The sequence below is a fragment of the Gymnoscopelus braueri genome, assembly GCF_963280865.1.
Source record: "Gymnoscopelus braueri genome assembly, chromosome: 1".
NCBI classification, from domain to species: Eukaryota; Metazoa; Chordata; class Actinopteri; order Myctophiformes; family Myctophidae; genus Gymnoscopelus; species Gymnoscopelus braueri.
Window position 1 is genome coordinate 39303162 of NC_137603.1, and position 20161 is coordinate 39323322.

At 44.2% G+C, this 20161-nt stretch overlaps 1 protein-coding gene across 1 annotated transcript in view; it reads left to right on the forward strand.

Moving 5' to 3' along the window:
- Positions 1-20161, forward strand: part of efl1 (elongation factor like GTPase 1) — an 86540-nt gene that overhangs the window by 18101 nt on the left and 48278 nt on the right. The window contains exons 13-15 of the mRNA XM_080436339.1: positions 8792-8907; positions 9067-9248; positions 10774-10909. Coding sequence (XP_080292465.1) covers positions 8792-8907; positions 9067-9248; positions 10774-10909 — 434 coding nt within the window. The remainder of the gene's footprint in view (positions 1-8791; positions 8908-9066; positions 9249-10773; positions 10910-20161) is intronic.

Sequence of the window (20161 nt, forward strand, 5' to 3'; positions counted from 1 at the left end):
AGTGGAAGAACTGAGAGAGGAAAGAAGAACGATATAGAGAGAGATATGGAGTGGAGAGAGAGAGAGAGAGAGAGAGAGAGAGAGAGAGAGAGAGAGAGAGAGAGAGAGAGAGAGAGAGAGAGAGAGAGAGAGAGAGAGAGAGAGAGAGAGAGAGAGAGAGAGAGAGAGAGAGAGAGAGAGAGAGAGAGAGAGAGAGAGAGAGAGAGAGAGAGAGAGAGAGAGAGAGAGAGAGAGAGAGAGAGAGAGAGAGAAAAAATCAGGAGAAGCAGGGTATAAGAAGCAATGAGAGGTCATCCCAGACCGAGAGCTAGAGAAGGAAAGCCTGTCCAAAATCCTGTCTAATGAGCCTGCTAGAACTCCCCATTCCTGATGCCTGCCACCTGCTACACACACACACACACACACACACATACACACACAAACATACGACAAGCCTGTCTGTTGCCAGCCATTTCTAATATCCAGAGCGGGCTCCAGAAAACCTAGCCGAAGAAGAAGGAAGAAATTCCACAAGCTGTTCCTTAGCCATCCTCGGTCTCACAAGCTGCATTGATCATCTGTGTTGCATTGAGTACTGCACCTCCTGGTCACATAAGAAAAGGACACATCAAATGTACATAGATGGCCTCACTATTCACCGTGCGCGCGTGTTTATGGTGGTGAGGGTCTGTTAACTGTAGTTGGTGGAGATCATTGATGCTTTCTCCCTGCCCTCTTGCCTTGAAATGGAAGAGAAATAGATTGGCCTTGGCTAAATAGGCCAGCCTGCTTTATGTGTTTTGCTGCTGTCCCGATAGTCTCTTGCTTTATTTATGCAGGTGTATTCAGTCTGATTGAGATCACTGCTTTGATTTGGACAGCGTGCGCTGAGTGATGCATGTCTCCCAAAGGTGCCTGCCCTCAGACCACAGCATCTTCTGCCACTTGTTTTCCTCCCTGACCTACATTTCCAAGGAGGAACCCCTTTCCCTTTGCATATTAACCCATTCAAACCGGGAACGCATCTGTGTAACCACTTTATCCATATTTTATACTTTGGCTATTCAAAAATAGCAGATATACGAGCTCATAGCGTGGCACCGAGTGCAGTGCTATGAGCTTGTAGATCGGCTATTTCTGGGCGGTGAAACCGCCCCTATAAGTGAGATTTGGAAAAATGTACATTTTCCTGCGCTGTGATCTGGGCCCAGGAAATTTGTACAATTATCCTGCGCTGTGATTGGCCAATCACAGTCTATTCAGGACTGTGATTGGCCAGTGTCACATGACACATGTGCATAGCCCTATATAAGAAACCATAACTTGAAAAAAACAAAATTTGGTTTTTTTCAAGTTATGGTTTCGTCCATCATAAAGAGTGTTTCAATAAATGTATTTATCTTTTGTACATGATTGGTTGACTCCATTCAGTATTGTGATTAGCTAGCAAGACACCGCCCACTTCACACAGGGTGTGATTTTTTTTTAAATCGTGAAACTCTTTGAATATATATTTTTTAAAGCAAACATTTGTAACTCAAATCTTTGCTTCAGGGGGTCCCTGGAACAAAACATTTTGAGATGGGGGGTCTGCGGCCAAAAACATATCTAATTATTTTTCCTAAATCCTAATCCTAACTTTATTGCTACAGTATATCAGTGGTGCTCCAACTTTTCTATGTCAAGGACCCCCAAAATGATATGTATTTGGCCGCGGACCCCCATCTCAAAATATTTTTCTTCCAGGGACCCCCAGAAGCAATAATTTGAGTTAAAAATGTTACCTTAAAAATATATATATATATATTCACAGATTTACAAAAAAAAATCGTTTATTTTTTCCAAAATAGCAAATCTACAAGCTCATAGCGTGGCATATTTTTGAATAAACAATGAAATCTAAAATTACACAGATGCGTTCCCGGATTGAATGGGTTAAAACGGTACAGCATAAGCTCTGTGAAGCCTGACCCAGATCTTGGGACAGCAGCACAAGTCAGACGATGCGTAATCACGTCACCGTCGCTCGGCTTGATGCCTGCTCATCCTCACCGGCCCCGTGGTCTGGAACTGTGTAAGAATGTGGTCATCACACAACTGCTGAGCAAGAAACATATTTTATTGTTACATTTTTTTACTAAACAACAGCAGTTGCACTGTGTGTGTGTGTGTGTGTGTGTGTGTGTGTGTATACACACATACACACATACATAAAAATAAATCATCAGAGTGCATGTGTGGAACACGCAGACAAGCAACAGGCCGGGGCTTTGATAGATCCTATGGGCTTTACTGACACGCCCTCAACTGTATGCTTGATGGAGGGAAGCTCATATCCACTGATGCTCTGGGCTGTCTGCTTGACCCTCTGCAGCGCTTTGCAGTGGAGGGCACGGCAGTTCCCATGCTTAGGTGGTGATGCATCTTGTCATCAGGATGCTATCGGTGGTGCCTTTGTAGAAGACTAGGATGTTAGGAGTCCTGGGCCTCATGCCAAACGTCTTCAGCTGCTTGTGAAAGTGAAAGAGAGGTGTTGCTGTGCCTTTTTCACCACATGGCCGATGTGCACTGCATTATTCACCATCTCCTCTAGAATGCGGGGTCTCTTAGCAGAATTGATGGGTGAAGTGCGTTGGCCTCCTATGGCTCTGTATATGACACAGACAATGAAGGTGAAGGAGGCCTTTCTGTTCCATATTAAGTATTATATCCATGGGATCCGTCACCGCCTCATTCACTCTCAAGTGTTCAGTTAACCCTTTGAAGTGGTGCTGTGTTTCTGTTGTGAAAATGTCTACCGCAGCCCACGCCTTGCCATCCTCAATAAGGATGTGAACGCGCTCGGGTGGCGCAGTGGTAAAGTCCCTGCCCACCACCACGGAGGTTGTGGGTTCGAATCCACCGTGGTGCATCTGGCTTTGTCAGGCGTCTATGTGAACACGATTGGCCAGTGTTCGGGGGAGGGAAGCCAGGCGGGGAGGATGATATTTGTCACTGCATGTATTCCTACGGGCTGGGGCGGCACCTGTCAGCAGGGAGTGTTGGGCGGGAGGAGTAGGATGAAGGTCCTACGTCCTCCCGGTGGGGCCTCCTCACTCGCAGGTGAGTCAGAAGGATACAACAGCAGTGAGAACACAGCAACGTGTTCACCTTCACCCTTGGGGAGAAAAAGGGGGTAAAAAAACTATTGGCTACTCTAAATGTAAAAAAAACTAAAACACTCAGTATTTTGCCAGTCGACATGTTGGAGGCATTTATTGACAAGTCAATGGACTTTTTTTTTGTTGCAATTAATTACTGCCATCATGTTCATAATTTATTGATTTCAAAGCTTGTTGTTCAAAGCATGTTTCAAGAATGAGAAGCCTAACTCCTAGTCCGCTCTGTTAATAATGTTATAATTAATTTGTTGTTTACTGTGTTGCTGGAAATGTCGGCGAGAGGGGACTGGAGCAAGGGTCAAAAGCCGAGTTGAAAGTCAGCATTGTCACATCCCTAGTATGCATTACTGCCACAAGTCATTGCGATAGCAATGCTATCAAATACGGTGTCCACAATCCACATATATATATTTTTTTATGGCATCACTTCATGAATTGAGATAGCTACTAGGTAATGTAGTTTGACTTTCTCTGCACCTTGATTTGACCTTTTAACATTTCATCCCATTCTGAACCTCATGAGGAGGATGCTTCCTGTGAAGGTGTGTGTTGTGACTGTGTGAATGAAGGAACTGCAGGCAGGGTGTCTCCTGGCACATGCTCATACACACCTCATGCTCAGTCTGTTGTCATGACAGCCATCGCCAGTTTGGCTCCTAACAGCAGTTATGAGACAGAATGGAGCCCCCCCCCCCACACACACACACATTCCCCACTCCACGCAACTTATTTTATACGGCCAATCACACACATGACATGCGCACACACGGAGAGATGCGCCCACACACATACAGAGTGTCTGAATGTCCTCCTCTCTGATTGGCTGATAAGGTCATTGGTTTGTGCTCAGGGGTAGTTGGTGGGTAGAAAAAGCAGGCAAGCTTTCAAGCATAGACTGGCTGGCTCTTCGTCTTCATGGCTGCTTCTGACTAATCTTCTCCGCACTGCGGTAGCTCTTCTTGAAGGCATCTGTTGTTGGCAGTTTGTTCAATTACTGACAAATCAGTGCATGTCCCTGAATTGTATCACAGTTTCTTATTGAGTTTTCGTAATATCAAAAAATAAAAAGTAGCAAAGGAACAAAGCTTTTCAGAGGCAATAGGGTGAAGATGTTTATGACAGTTAAAGGGGTATGTGGTGCAGAATTTTGCTAAATCTTCCAAAAGAAAACATAATTGAGATGATCAGTTTAAATTATGCACTTTGAAATGCACTGACACACTTGTCAAAAGGTATCTAGCCTAAGTCACCACTTGGTGACATTTTTATGCACTCCAGCTTGAATGGAAAGTATCTGCAATCAAAATCCTTCAGTGGTAAAAAGTAAAAAAAAGTGTTTTTTCCTTTTTTTTTTTGCAGACAGCTTTAGTATCAATATATTGTTTCATTTTCCACTGCCTTTCCCCCCCCCTCTTTTGCAAAGTTAAAAGGTTTGCTTGTGGTTTCGAGCGTCCTGCTTCAGTGTTTGGAAGCCATTACTTCATAACCACAGTGGTCGAGGCCAAAAACCAAACTCCTGGCATTCCCATTATTGTCAATAAGCGACTGATTTGACCTCTTGAGGAAAAACACTAGGACTTAGCTGTGGTCTGCTGGTAAGAATGTAGACCGGTGCTAACACAATGGGGTACATATTTTGTTGTGTAAACAGCGCAGTGGGAGAAATGGGCCCAATTGAATTTTGTGGTAAAATGATACCTGCTCTTTCAATAAAAATCAGCCTGTTTTTGGTTTGTCTCTTTTTTCCATGTGGGATTTTATGCAAGAGGAATAAAGATACTTAAGCAGTTTACTGCAGCCCTGTGCTTTGAAATAAGTGAAGTGTGCAAAGATAGTGGTTATTTGTTTTTCTGTAGGCCATGCTGTCATCCTTTGTCCTTTTAGTGGTTCTCATTTAGAAGGCAAAATGTAGGCTGCCGCCCCATTTTTATCTAATTCATGCAAAACGGAGGTGCAGTCACTCCCAGGGCTTCTGCTGTTGTCAAGGCAAAATTATGGGCTGTTTTAAGTGGTTTGTCATCATGGAGTTGAACTCTTTGTTGGACGCTGTTACTCAATGCTGTTGTGACCAGCTGCATTTGTGTAGTAGTCACTGTGGTCTTTTTGAAGAATAAGTACACAACGCACGCACGCACACTGCGCACACGCACGCACGCACGCACACACAAACACACACACACACACACTGCGCATACACACACTGCTTACACACACACACACACACACACACACACACACACACACACACACACACACACACACACACACACACACACACACACACACACACACTGCGCATACAAACACACAGGGCATGTACCCAGAGTAATTTGGAGGTAATTGCTTTCTGTTTTTCCAGTGCACCACAGAGGTACCTATCAGGGGAGTAATCGTCGAATTTAACCCATGCCAACTATCAAAGCGCTCATGTTTTCCAAAGGCAGTCCATATTTTAGAAATGGTTACTCATGGGGAAAGCCAAGCGGCATGTGTCAGGTGTTGACAGGACATCTGACCTCTGAACTACATAATCATTACCACATAATAACAGCCATAGGCCATATGAAGCCCATACATCCTCGCACTGTTCCACTTTACCTCTCTCCAGTAGAACAATACTGTTTAACACTTTGCGGGTCAGAGACTGGGATGTACAGTGCTGACTACTTGAACCCTAGCGCCCCTATTCTGGGCATGGCATAATAGGTGAACATTCTGCAAAAAATAGGTGAACGTTCTGTGAAAATGGCTGATCTACAAGCTCACAATGTGTTGCAACGTTGTAGATGAGCTATTTTCGGCAAAGATAATTGGTTTAGAGGGGAAATAGGAGGGGACCAAGTGTAGACCCCTGGGGGACCCCGGGCAATTAAGTATAATGGGTTTAGTGGTTAATTTTTTTCATTTGCTCTGAGCTTATAACAGTCAATTACATAGAGAAGAAAACAAACATACTGACATTTTCTAGTTGGTCTTTGTCTACAGCTCAACACAAGTCCAACCATGTCCAAAGTGCAGGGTTCCTACACAAGTATGGAAAAGTATGGAGTTTGATTTTATTAATCTGGATAAGTTTGGTAAAAAGGGTATAGAAAAATTATTATGTTTCCAACTATTGACTTTACCAAATCCACACATCCACTACCAAATTAGAAAATGGGTCAATATCTCTGAATTGCATATACAGTACATAGCCTCACAAATAACATTGTGACAAAAGGTTGTCTCTGATTTATGAGTTATGCAGTGATGTAGTTATCAGAAAAGGTAAATTATCATATGGCTGCATTCATCACCATGGACACAATAAATAAAGGAGGCTGCACAGACGGCGCAAACATTTAATTGTTTATAAAGGAGATTAGATTAATGGGGAGAACAATAATATATATATTTTTCAATCTATTAAAGGACTAGTTCACCCAAAAGAATACTTATTTTCTATCAATTACACACACCCCATAAAGCCTTGAATTCATGGACCTTTTTTTGTAAGTCAATAATTTGATGACTGGGTCATCGGTCAATAGGAGACTCAGTAGGAGACACTTTGAGTCTCCTACCGAAGACTCCGCCGGTCATCAAATTATTGGCTTAGGAATGTAACAACAACAAAGAATTCTCCCATGAATTCAAGGCTTCATGGGGTGTGTAATTGATAGAAAGTAAGTATTTTTGGGGGTATACCGGTAGGTAGGACCGTTTCAGTTTTGTCGCATGACGTGTTGTAAGCTTATAGATTGCCTAAGGTGGTGGTTACGTGTTTAATGGATTTGTATGAGCTACAGTACTTAGCTACAATCTTCTTGAAATTATTTGGCAACATATTAGCAATCTAACATATCCTACATAGTCAGAATGGTTGGATTTTAAAGGTTCTATGACATTCATTTTCACTTTTTTTATTTTTTATGTTTTTTTGGGGGTTTTATGACCTCAATTACACCCAAAAAATCTGAACTTTGAACATTCAGTGGATTTTCTGTGGTCTGGGGTTTTCTGAATAATTAGGCTGAAAAGTAATCTGAGCGTGGCCCTTCGGCAGTGAGGTCACAGCCGATTAATCCCGCCCACTGTCCTCCTCACCCCTATCCTTTCCTTTGGGGGGGGGGCGGAGCAGAGGCGATGATTGACAGGCAAAATCCCTCACCAGCGACACCCGCAGGCAAAGATTTCTTTTTTCATTGCAGTTGAAAAGGCTTTAGAAATGTGAGAGAAAAACACCTGCCATGGATCAATGGAGTGGAATTTTTTGTTAAAACTTTCTATACACGTTTGAAGGACCATGACAAAGACTTTTAATGTGTGGTAAAACTGAACGTCATGAAACCTTTAAAAGTATTTTGTTACATAAACATCTAGCTACAGTAGTTGTACTCGGATCTCAAATATGGTATGACAAATCTACTGAGAATTCTGGAAATTTGAGTCTGGAGAAGTATGGAATTTAAAAATGGAAAATGTGTAGGAACCCAGAAAATGTATCTATCCAAAAGACTTCTGAAATATGGCTGGACCGTGGTGGTATTGTAGCCTATTGTAATATGCAAATAATATAATTATACATTTTCTGTTGTATTTTCTGTACATTTTCAAATAAGTTAAAGTTGTACTAGGTAACTTTTTCAAAAAAACTAAAGCTAAAATGTATATCTTTTGTGAGTGGCAAATGTTTCATAACACCCACTCCATGAATTTCCCCCCCCGAAAGCCTAAACTATTTTCTATTGAAACGGTGGCGGGGGTGTCATTCCCGCGAAAATGACGTCATCCGGCTGGAAAACAGAAACGGAAATGCACCGGTTTCCTGTTTGGCCAGGAACTACCGCACCGGTTTCCTGTTTGGCCAGGAACTACCGCGCTATTAACAAAAAGGAATCTCACACTGTTTTTAAGACATTATAGGATTTGAAGATGGAAAAACAACAGCAAAAGAAAACACAGCTCACGGTAACTAATGCTCCACTGGCTAAGAGAAACGATCTGCAGATAGTATAAAACAATTAAAAGAACGCTTTTTGAAACGCTTCCGCCTTCCGGTGAAAACAAAGGGAATTCTGGGTAATGCAGGACTACGCAAAATACATGCAGTGACGGTAGTGACCAGCAGAGGTTGCTAAAAATCGTTATTTGTGGACCTGCCTTGTATTGCTTTAACCAGAAATAAAAATAATAATTAGACCAATTGCTTTAATGTGTCTTTGAACTCTTATGAATAACAAATCAAGAGGGGTTTATTGAACGATGTGAAACACGCAACATTAATGTTACAAATACACGCACAAGCAATGAGTGAACGTTTCTAGTAGCGTAGACAGACCAACAAGTTCTACATTACTAATGCAATGACTAAATTGGTAAGAATAAAAGGTGCAAGCCATCACATGCCCAGTTTAGAAAAAAGAGGAACGAAGAGAAAACCTTAAAAGAAAAAATGCTTGTTCTTTTTGTTGTTTTGTTAGTCGGCACGGTTGTCTGTTTTGTCTGAGCACCCAAATTGTTAATTAAAAAATAGAAGATAAAATGGGTAGAGACCTGTTTCGGCATTCAGTGAGAGTGATGGAGAGATGATTGACTGCTTGAATTAACATAGTGGCCAAATAATATACTGATGTGTGTCTGCCTGTGTGCCTCCATGTATATCTTCTCAGGCCTTTGACCCAGGAGGAGTTAACGCAGCGCAGGGAGCTGGCCAGACAGAGGCACGCTGACAGGATGGCAGCCAATCAGCAAGGAGAGAGCCAAGGAGAACACACCCAGTCAGGAAGTACACAACATGCCTCCCGTCCTGTTGCAAACACCCATCCAAATGTGTCTTTCTTTCTTTCTCTCTTTCTTTCTCTCTCCCTTCCTTCCGTCCAATCATTTTGATTGTTATCCATGTGCAGGCTACTGTGACTGAGTCCATTTGTCTCTCTCTGTGCAGGTGGAGAGCATGTCTCAGCTCAGATGGAGAATCTGATGGTCAAAGAGCCAAAGCCTGAGGATGAGGATGAGGAGAAGGAGACGTTTGTGGCCTTTGCCAGGGTCTACAGTGGAGTGGTGAAGAGAGGACAGAAAGTGTTTGTCCTGGGTCCCAAATATGATCCTGCCAAGGGTTTGACCATGGTAAATACCTGCATGTGTATGTGTACACAGCTTGACTAGGTATAGTTTATGTATAATGTACATGCAGCTCACACATGGTTAATATGCACCAAACCACCTAGAAAGGTAGTCATCAGGCTCATCTAATGTCTATACAGTACACCTATAGGTAAAGATTGGCTCCAGTCCCAAGGCCTTATTGAACATTCAGCATGTTTGTTTCAGAGGTCTGTCTCTTGTGGTCATGAATATATTTTTCTATATAAGTAAAAATACATACAAACCTCCCAAACAGACACGCACACACACACACACACACACACACACACACACACACACACACACACACACACACACACACACACACACACACACACACACACACACACACACACACACACACACACACACACACACACACACAGTAGAAAGCAGACACAACAAATGCAATAATTGGTGTGCGTGGGTTGCTTGGTTTGCCCTACCAATGCCTTTTTTTCAATGTGACCACCTATTCTTTATTAGTGCTATTTTAGAATCACCGCCTAAGTGCTACAATCAATTTCTACACAATTTCCAATTATCTACACCGATACGTTGAAAGGCAGCATAACAAGGCCAAATAATTTTACACTGTTGTCATCCCCCAAAAATACCACAATACTATGTTTTCTAATTTACATCTCTGTGCACAGTGCATAGACAATGTTAAGGTTAAATAATACTTGCTCTGCGGCATGATAAACATGTCACGGTGACACGGACACATTATTGTCTCCGCCAGGCCGAAGGCGTGGCCGAGACATGTCCGTCCTTCCTCCGGCACCGTTGGCCAGATCGGCGTGTGCACACACACTCCCTGGATGGGTCTGTTATTGCACCACCAGGAGGCTGATTTGTTTGATTACTCGTACAGATTTTGTCCAAACATCACGCCAATTGGTACACATTATCTCTATAGTCATGTGATCAATACGCATCTGTCAGATTTTTCATATTCCATCCTGATTAGCCTCCAAAGTTTGCAGGAGTGGCCCGTTTTGAACAAAATCCCTCAAATCATGAACGTAGTGTCCGATTGCCGTGAAACATTGCTGGCCCACAATATTTTTAAGATCTGATGGCAAACAGCTAAATGTGATTATCTTTGATGTTCTGGAAGCGAGTTAAGAGGTTCTCGCTCTGTCTCCTGCCCCATCCATTCTCACCCTCCTCCATCCAAAACAAACAAAGCATGGCGAGTATAAACAGGGTTAGATTTAAGCGCCACTGAGGCACATTGAAACACAACATGTACAATTGTGTAAATACCATATGTAGCCTCTCAACCACTTGAACCCCAGCATCCATTTTCTGGGGAGAACATTAGCCAAAAATAGCAGATCTACAAGCTCATTGCGACGTGTTGTGAGCTTGTAGATCGGCAATGTTTGGCGAAAAGATTTGGTCTCTAGACGGAAAAAAGCGGTCCAAGTACAACTAAGAATAGAGGGTTTAAGTGGTTAAAGCCTTTTTTTCTGTCTGTGTCTTTTCCCCCTTGGGTCAGCTCCCAGAGGGCTGCGTTGCTTCAGATGCACTGCCTGAGGTGCCTCACCTCTCCTGCTGCACTCTGAACACCCTTTACCTGCTGATGGGCAAGGAGCTGGAGGAACTGGAAGAGGTGCCTTCAGGAAACGTCTTGGGTAAATATTTATCGATTATTACACGGTTTATCTATGCTCTGCGGAGGCATAACACTCTTATAGAGAGTATTTGTTTACCGGAAGGTTGCTGGTTAGAATCCCTAGGCAGATGGGGGTAATCTGAGTGGGGGAATTGCACAAGAGACAAAAATGGCTGAGATATGTTCCATAATAATCCAGAAAGCTAACATACCCTCTATATGTGAAGGTAAAAAATGAAATGATTGCCTTCAATCAGACTAACAGCTCATATGAGTGCAATATTCCATGCCTGCATCCATTACTGGCACTTCCCTAGTTTGCACTGTAACCATTACAACCAATTGCGTGTGCTTCTCCTTTGTCTGCCCTCTAAGTCTTTGTCTGTCACAGACAAACAGGCAAAAATGCTCTTTCTTCGCTTTAAAATTTCACTCTATCGTCTGGCTTTCATTCCATTTAAAGATAAATGACCCCACTGGCACATTCTCTGTCTCTCACACGCACAATGCGTACCCTTCCATGTGGTGCAGTCTGGTTACGGCTGAGTGGTCCCAGTAGACAGCTGTGCTCGCTGGCTGCATGTCTCGTCCTCTGCAGGGCGGAAGCCGTTTTCTCAGAAACACATCCAGAAATGAGGGGTTCCTCCTCCAGTAGTTAACGCATTCAGACTAATTAATCTGAATTTATAACTCCCCTCATCAGTTCCAGCTCATGAGCTATGTGAAGATGAATCCTCTATGATGTGCAGACATTTTTGAATTAGTCATTCCCGGCCTCAGTTGAGCATATAAATTGGGTGTGATAGCATGGTGAAGACAACCCAGACATGGTGGCCACCCAGCAGTTGGAATATTTTTTTCATCTGCCTCACTGATGAGAGTATGGATGGTATCAGAAGATCTGCATCCTACTTGTAGTTAGTGTGCATCGTGCCATACAACCAGACCAGTCTCAGTCCCGGTTCATTTGTGTTGAGCACACACATTACACAACGCTGATGACAGTTTTAGAAGGGAGCGTTTCAGTGAATAAGGTGTCATGAGTTAATTTTGTTAGGGCTACGGGTTATGTGTGGGCTGTGGGTGTGGGCATAATGTGTTCATACTTCTGTGTGTGTGAGTGTGTGTTTGTGTATGTTAGCCTTGTTTTTGTTTATTGAATTGCAGCATCAACATGACCTCACACATTATCACCCCTTTGCACTTTGAACAGAGTGCCTGACACATCGACTGAGCTCCAAATCTCCAGGAGCTTCTCCTACGAGATTATCATGAATTATGAAAGGGACATGCATTAGGATATTGACGTGCAGTAAATGCGTGCAGCAGGCGCGGGGGTAGAATGCATATCGGAGAAAGCAATTATCAATAAGACGATCCATCCTTTGGTGAGCCGATCACAGAGCCCTCTCCTCCATTATATGGTCAGTACCATGTGTACCAGCTCATAAATATGCTGTAAATGGATTTGGGAGTATAGCTTGGATGGTGCAACAGTATACTGAGTGCCTCCGGTCAAATCACTGGAGCCGCTGTAGGTTTGACAGAGCAGTCGGTAAGCAGTCTTAGGCAGGCAGGGATGACGACATCCTTGGTTGGTAATGATGCAGTGACACTACAGCATCCATCCCTGGATCAGGGCGTGTTCCATCTAAAAGGCATCATGACTAAGCTATCAAACAAAGCAGTACTGCAGTAGTAGGGGTTGTATAGGAGTAACTTTTGACACACAAATGTGCATTTGCGTTCATACATGCACACATCTCTTAGGCCATGTGGAAACCATCATTCCTGTCCTGTTAGTTGACTGTGTGCAGAAAGGAAGTTGCCAACGGAGCACTAGTGTGTAAACCCCAACAGGCTTGGCCCTGATTAGACCCCCATTATTATCTGACGGCTGGAGCAAGTAATTGGAGAGGGAAAGAATTGTACTCTCTCACAAACACACACACACACACACACACACACACACACACACACACACACACACACACACACACACACACACACACACACACACACACACACACTACAGCTGCATTTGATGTGGGATGCATCATTCTTAACCACATGACGGCGCACCGCATGACAAAGCGTTGTTTGTGTTCGCGTGTGTGTGTGTGTGTGTGTGTGTGAGAGTCTGTGTGTCACAAGTGTGTGTAGGAGTAAGACCCCCTCAATGAGGTCTGTTTTAAATGAAGAGCAGAAGACACAGTCACACACATACAGACAGGCTGACAAAGGAAAGGCAGACGCTGTATCTATTGTGTGCGTTGACTTACGTTCCCTCTTCTACTTCCTGCCAGCTGTTGGAAGCAGCAGCTTCAGGAAATGAAGGCCTCCCATCACGGGTCGGCTCCCTGACAGCTTGCCTTTGAATTCGACCTCCGGCTCAATCACTCACCGTGGAAACTTTTCCATCCTCAAGTGCGACCTGTAAGCGTGCATGGGGGGGTCTCTGGCTTCAGGAGGACATTCTGTTCACTGACATTGTAGCTCAGTTTTAGCTGTCCACTATATATTTCAAGTACAGTTTTATTTTGAGATAATGTTTCCTTAGCGAGGTGAAAGCAAGCAGATTACCAAAGTGTAAAATAAAACCGTTTATCCAATATTATACAGCAATTGATCAAGCAATCTTATTGGTCAAGAGTCTTGGCTAGGAGTTGCTTAGAAATGCATATAAACCGAGCAGAATTGACTTGATAAAATCTTAATATCAGTGTTTAATTCCCTGTATACAATCAGCTTTGTAGAGGCTGTGTGCTTTTGCGAATAACAACATGGCTTTGATGATCTACTACAGCACTTGCTGTTCGCTCATGCTTGCAATCTGTCATAAGGTATAGTTACATACTGTGCATACATGCTCATATCAACTGTATGAGGGGAATGTCGTCAGGTTAAATCTCTCTTTTCACCTTCCTGCTCCAAGGTCCAAAAAGAGCTTGTTAAAAGTACACGTCCCTTTGAGAGTACTACAACATTTAACATGAACAAATGAAGGTGACATGTTTGTTGTACTTTCAGTCCTGTAGCATTTGTTCAGGTCTCTACCTTTACCTCCGTATTCGCTTTTCTTTGCTCTCCATGTTGGAAGCTCTTTATAGAGCAGTTGTGCTGAATTTGGTCTGCGCCACTTGCCATTACTCTTACTTCCCATGGCTGATTTAACTTTTTATCACTGTGACCCCGTCTGCTCACATCTCCAATGATCCCTTGCCCTCGCTCTATCTCTGTCTTTCTTTCTTTCTTTCTTTCTTTCTTTCTTTCTTTCTTTCTTTCTTTCTTTCTTTCTTTCTTTCTTTCTTTCTACTCCTACAGAATCGTCCCTGTTGATTTATTCATGTGTGTTTGGTTACATTTAACTAACCTGACTCCGCCAAATGGAAGAAGCTTGCTCAAACATTTGTTTCACAACCTACTTCCATCTGGGACCTCGGTAGCCCAACCGCTGCAAGGCGGCGGTTCCTTTTTTCAAGCTACTTGCCAGGTGATTGGATGGGATCGTCTGTCTATCACCGTCTGGGCGTGCTAACTCCAACCAATCATATTGACTTGTCTACATGACGTATAGTAGCTGCGCAACTTGTAGTGTTGTTGTTCGTGGTAACGGCCATGATGAATAGTGAAAGAACTACAGTACAATGCAATAGGCGCTTCTCGATGGCGTCAACACCCGGTCTCGCCAAGATCCTGCCCGTAGCTGCCGCTGATTGGTTCGACCGGGCGCGGGTCGGTGTAAACTCCATTCTCTTGGCGTTCCCAGATGGAGGCTGTATTGTGAACTTAATGTGAACTCAATACCGCCCCATCTGGCGGAGTCAGGTTAACATTTAGCCAGTTAAACCCTATATACTAGAGATGCGCGGATGGCCTCTCACGTCATCCGAATCCGCATGTACAAATTAATTATCCGCCCTTTATCCAACCGCAATAATTATATTAGCCAATTTAAATATCCGCACCAACCGTTTTTCCTGTATGTCAAAATATTATTATTTTCTGGTATTCCCCGTTAGTTGTGCGATGCGATCACAAAATGCATTGATTTAGCCTATGGAATGTCGGTGCGTCTTTTTTCTTTTTTTTTTAACCGGTGCTGCTGCGCTGAACATGAGCGCACATGCTCTGCTGCGCTGAACATACAGACTGTGCGGCATCCAACATACAGGCATCCAACATACATGCGGCATCCAACATACAGAGCGCACTGCTCTGCTGCCAGCGCAGCACCGGTTTGAAAAAAAGAAAAAAGACGCACCGACATTCCATAGGCTAAATCAATGCATTTTGAGATCGCATCGCACAGAGGCTGCTCTACACACTCACACAGACACAAGCACGCAGAGATTTAGCTATTTTATGGATAGATATATTAGATGTCATGCAATATTTCACCCGCGGTTTATCCGATTTAATAATTATATTTGATTGACCGAATCCACCCAAACTGCGGTTAACTGCGGCAACCGCGGCTAAAACCGCGATCCGCGCATCTCTACTATATACACAGGGGTGCACATAACTGGTGTGCAGGTGCGCATGCGTCGTCAAAATGCATGCTGCGCGACACATCAGACGAAGGGAAGCGCTTTCGCGCACCAACAACAGGTCCCGGGGGGCACCGAACTGAACCTCCCCCCCCCCCCCCCCATTGACAAAACGGCGCCGGGGGGCACCGGACCATTTATTTGGTGAGCACCAAGTAACATCTCCAGGTGCTCTTCTGAGTACTAGACCAAAAAAGTTATGTGCACCCCTGTATATACAGTACTTCGTTGACAGTCCCTCAGGGGTCTCTGATCAACTCCTTTTTTGCCCTACACGCCATACCTCTTTGCCAAAAAAGGTGTATCTACAAGCTCACTATGTGTCGCATTTCACAGAATATTCACCCCAGAATAGGGCCACTAGGGTCTAGTTTGTGGTAAAGGTAAGGCAGCAAATAAGGGACAACTTCAGATAATTACATACTACAGAATATATTGACAACAGATATGGAAATTACTTAAAATTAGAAAAGGTGACAGCTGTATACAGGTACAGTATTATCGCGGACATCACAGTAATGTCATCACGAGTGGAGGAAGTTGATAGTACTAGTAGACTATTGTTGGTACATTATTGGCCGATAAATGTACATTGTAAATATTTAGTATTCAAAATCAGATATATTCGCAATACTGGAAGTCAAGCAGCAGCAAGGTAATACTACTTCCTCTCCTGATGTCACTGCCTTGAGTATGGAAAATGTTGGGGAGGGGGTGGATTTAGCTGGTCAAATACTATTTCCAAAATGGATATAACATGTATTGCTTATGAGAATGCCAAATTACAACATAGCTACAGTTTTCTTTTACATAAGATCAATTTCCAGCGTTTAATATTATCTGTTGCCTTATCTTTAACAGTCAGGATTTTTCTGTGTATGTGTCACAGACTCGCAGTGAATTTGGAAAACAACAGTGTTTGCTAATTTACTAGGGAATTTGCACACTCCCTGGTTTTCCAAATGTACTGTAATTATGCATTTATTCACATCAAGGACTCAGCAAACTAGTAGACTTTTCATCATCCTGCTGAGATGTTATACAGTACAGTGACATTCAGTCACTGATTCCTCTGAGAATCACCTCTCTTGCCTTCCCATTATCATACCACATTCATCTTGCCTCTTACGTTGTGATTTTGGCTTTGCTTCCACAGGCTTTACTGTAAATACACTGTGCAAATGTTGACTACGTTAAATACTAAGTTGGTGGTATGACTTTTGGCGTCCCGCAGAAATGCATTGTCACCCATTGAGTTAAATTATAGTTATAGCAGCAGTCTCTGTCGCCTGTAGCTTACCCTCTCAGCACCGTTCCTCAACAAAAGTCCATTGTTTGATTTTCTGCAGTGTTCTAGATTAGTAACATGCTTCCAGTCAGCACTGGCTTATCTGTGATTGCAGCAGGGGGGGGAGAGCACACATCTGGTTTGATGTGTCCTCAGTAATTCCAGCTGTTTTGTCACAGGGGTTAAAACCTGTCGTCCCTATTTTGGGCATATAAAGAAAAGAAAAACCTCTCCAGAAATAGCAAAAATAACCAAACTATAGGCTCACAATGCGTCGCAATACAACGTGTTGTACGCTCGTAGATTGGCTATTTTTGCTATTCGTCGTACGACGAAGTATATAGGACTTAAGATGTGGGTAACATCAAACTCTCATCATCAGGGCCCTAATGTGAACCAGCTGCCTGCAGAGGCGCAGCCACAGCCCAAGTCATCCAAGCCAATCCTTCGGGGGGAAAAAAAGGAAAAGGAACGAAACCGATGGGGGAAAAAAACTGCTCAGTAAAATGAATAATGCTGATTCAACATTGGGCGACTTTATGAAAACATTTGTTTTGTGTTTGGATTCTCTCGGACTGTGCCAGCGGTGACTGGCGACCCAGATCTTTAGCAGAGCACACTGACTGAATGATTTCACTGATGTCAACCACATCAGGGTTCATCTCGGTACAGTACAGTATTCAGTACACCAGTACCCACAGTGACAGTGTCTCCCACTGCTCCCAGTTCAGTAGAGCAGCCGTGTGCCGTTTCTTTTTTTCTTCCTGTAAAGCACATGATCATAGACCAGATCATAGACCATTTCGTTGCTTGTACCTGTATGAGTGGGTGACAAATAAAGCTAAACCCTTCTTGATTCCACTGTCGCATAGAGATGATAGCTTTAACACATTGAATGCCAATCGCGTAGATCTACGCGAACCTATTTAAAGCGTGCCAATTGCGTAGATCTACGCGAACCGCCGATTCCCATTGAAATTTCCCCAGGTGCACTTTCCGATTTTTTTTGATCCATTTCCGTTTCTGGTTTCCGGTCGGAAACAGAATTATTCGGGTTCCGTTTTTTTCGATCGTATCCGCTTCCTGTCTGGGATCCTGTTTAAAACTCGATTTTCTCGGTTGTTGTTTTACTCCTCGCTGATCACTGTTTAGCGTTGATCCGCTGTATCTTCAAGATGGCGGCTCGGATTTGGAAACTGTTTATGCTGGCCGTTTCTCACAGATCCGTTTAGAACCAAATGAACGCGCACTTTTAACTTATTTAGCGAGGTCTGTGGCGACATGAAAAAAACAAAAAAACAACAATAAAACGCTGGCACTGGTGAGTACATTATGAGATTAAACTCTGGCATGGAATGTGTTAAAAGGGCAAAATGGAAATTATCAGTTTGAAATTTCAGTTCATGATTGCTGTGGCAGTGCTTTTAAATTGTGTTTGTCTCTTAGTGCAATAGCTTAATCAAATATAATTTAAATTAGAAAAGAAATGGGGGCACAACTTCCTTTTTCGTGTTCAACAGGAACTTCGGTTTGGCTCCTCCCCTTTCCAGTCCGCTCCATCCGGGTGCTCCTGTGTTTATTCCTACTAACAACAGCATTACACGTTTAAGGCAGTTGTGCCGACAGATTAGAATAAACATCAGTTTCTCCTCATCCATGTTTTTCATATGCTATGTTCCTTAACACATTGACTGCCTGAGATTAAAACATAGTTTTTTATCCCCATGCCAGCGTTTTTTACCTTACATTGACGATCTTTGGAGAGCCGCAGAAGCCACGTTGTAGACACGGAAGTAAACAAAAAGTGTCTGGCGGGTGGGGGAGGGCTCCTCTATCCAGGAAAAATGTTTTTACTCCAATCTGTCATTTTGTTGCTATCGCCCGTTGAATAAGGCTCGTTTCCCCCAAAAAAGAAGTACAAGCGACATTTCGCGTTTTCTTGTGAGGCAAACGGATATATCTGAGGTCGCCCAAAACGAGCCCAGATCAGTTCTGCTGTCCTGGTGTAGTGACCATTCCCCGTAATGGCACACTCCCCTGGACAGCAGGTCCGCCCCTTTGTTCTGGATCCCAGCCACATGCTATGCTCTGAGAGACAGCAATCGTGGTTCGCTCCAGATGAGCAGTCTGTGTGCCAACTCGTGCAGCACACAGGACCTCGTGCCTCCCTGCTTGTTGATGTAGCATAGTGTCGATATGTTGTCGGTTCTGACTAACACATGACGCCCTTGCAGGAACGGGAGGAATTGTTTTATTGACAGAAAAACTGCCAAAAGCTCCAGGTAGTTTATGTGGTAGGTTTGTAACCTGCGGGACCACAAACCCCTGGCAGCCCTGCCGTTGTAGGTGGTCTCCACCCCAACAGGCTGGCGTCCGTGTTGATCACCTCCCTTGTGGTAGTGACGTCGACTGGGAATCCCCAGTGACGTCACACATCTCTGGAACGGTCTCGTGTGCAGCCTCCCCATTCGTGGACTTAGAACATTCTTTATTGAAAATATAGGCATTTGCATCTGCATATTTACATCTGGGTAATGTACAGAAATGTGCAAAGTCTTTTGCCTTTTGGCCTGGTGGTAGAGAGCGTGCACCGTGTGCACCCCGTTCGACCCGGCTCCCAGAACGTGGGATAAACAGCGGGGAGTGGCGTCGTACACCGTCACCCCCGACCTTGGGACTGCTATTGCTGCTGCCGCTTCCCGTGTTCGCACTTGTGGGTGGCTTTGCGACCCGGCTCTGTAGGTGCGCCCCTGGAGCCCTTTGGCGAACGGAAACGGTGCCCCTGGCCTCCTCGGCCGCTGGGCTTGCTGGCTGGGACGGCAGGTGACACCGAGTGCCACGGCCTGTTACCGCGGGACGCTGGTGTCGGGGGTCGTCGAGGCGCAGGTGCGGTGGGCTGGGGTGACCTCCTGGGGATGCAGGCCCTCATGGCCTCTCCCTGCTCCTGCCTCGACCTTTATTTGGCCTTCAGGCTGGCGATGGCGTCCCCAAACAGACACTTCTGCTTCACGGGTTGGTCCATGACGGCGATTCTCTCCGTGTCGGAGAGACGCGAGAGGTCCAGCCACCTCGCTCTCTCTGTGGTGACGAGGAACGCCATGGAGCGACCAACGGCAGTCAGGGCCGCTCCAGTCAGCTGCAGAGACTTGTTGACGGGGGCTAGAGGGCGCTCTCCCATAGCAAGACTTCGAAGCTGAGTATTGAATATAGAACTACAACTGCGCAAAATCTGTGTGTGTGTGAGTGTGTGTGTCTGTCTCACGCATAACTCAAGCACCGTCTGACCAATTGACTTCAAACTTGGTGTGTGTATCGCCGAGGACCCGAGGGTGTGTTGTGCAGAGTGATTGTAGCACCAGCGATTGTCCAGAACCGAAAATCAAAATTTTCCTAAGGCATCGCCCTAGTATGCACGCACACACGGACACAC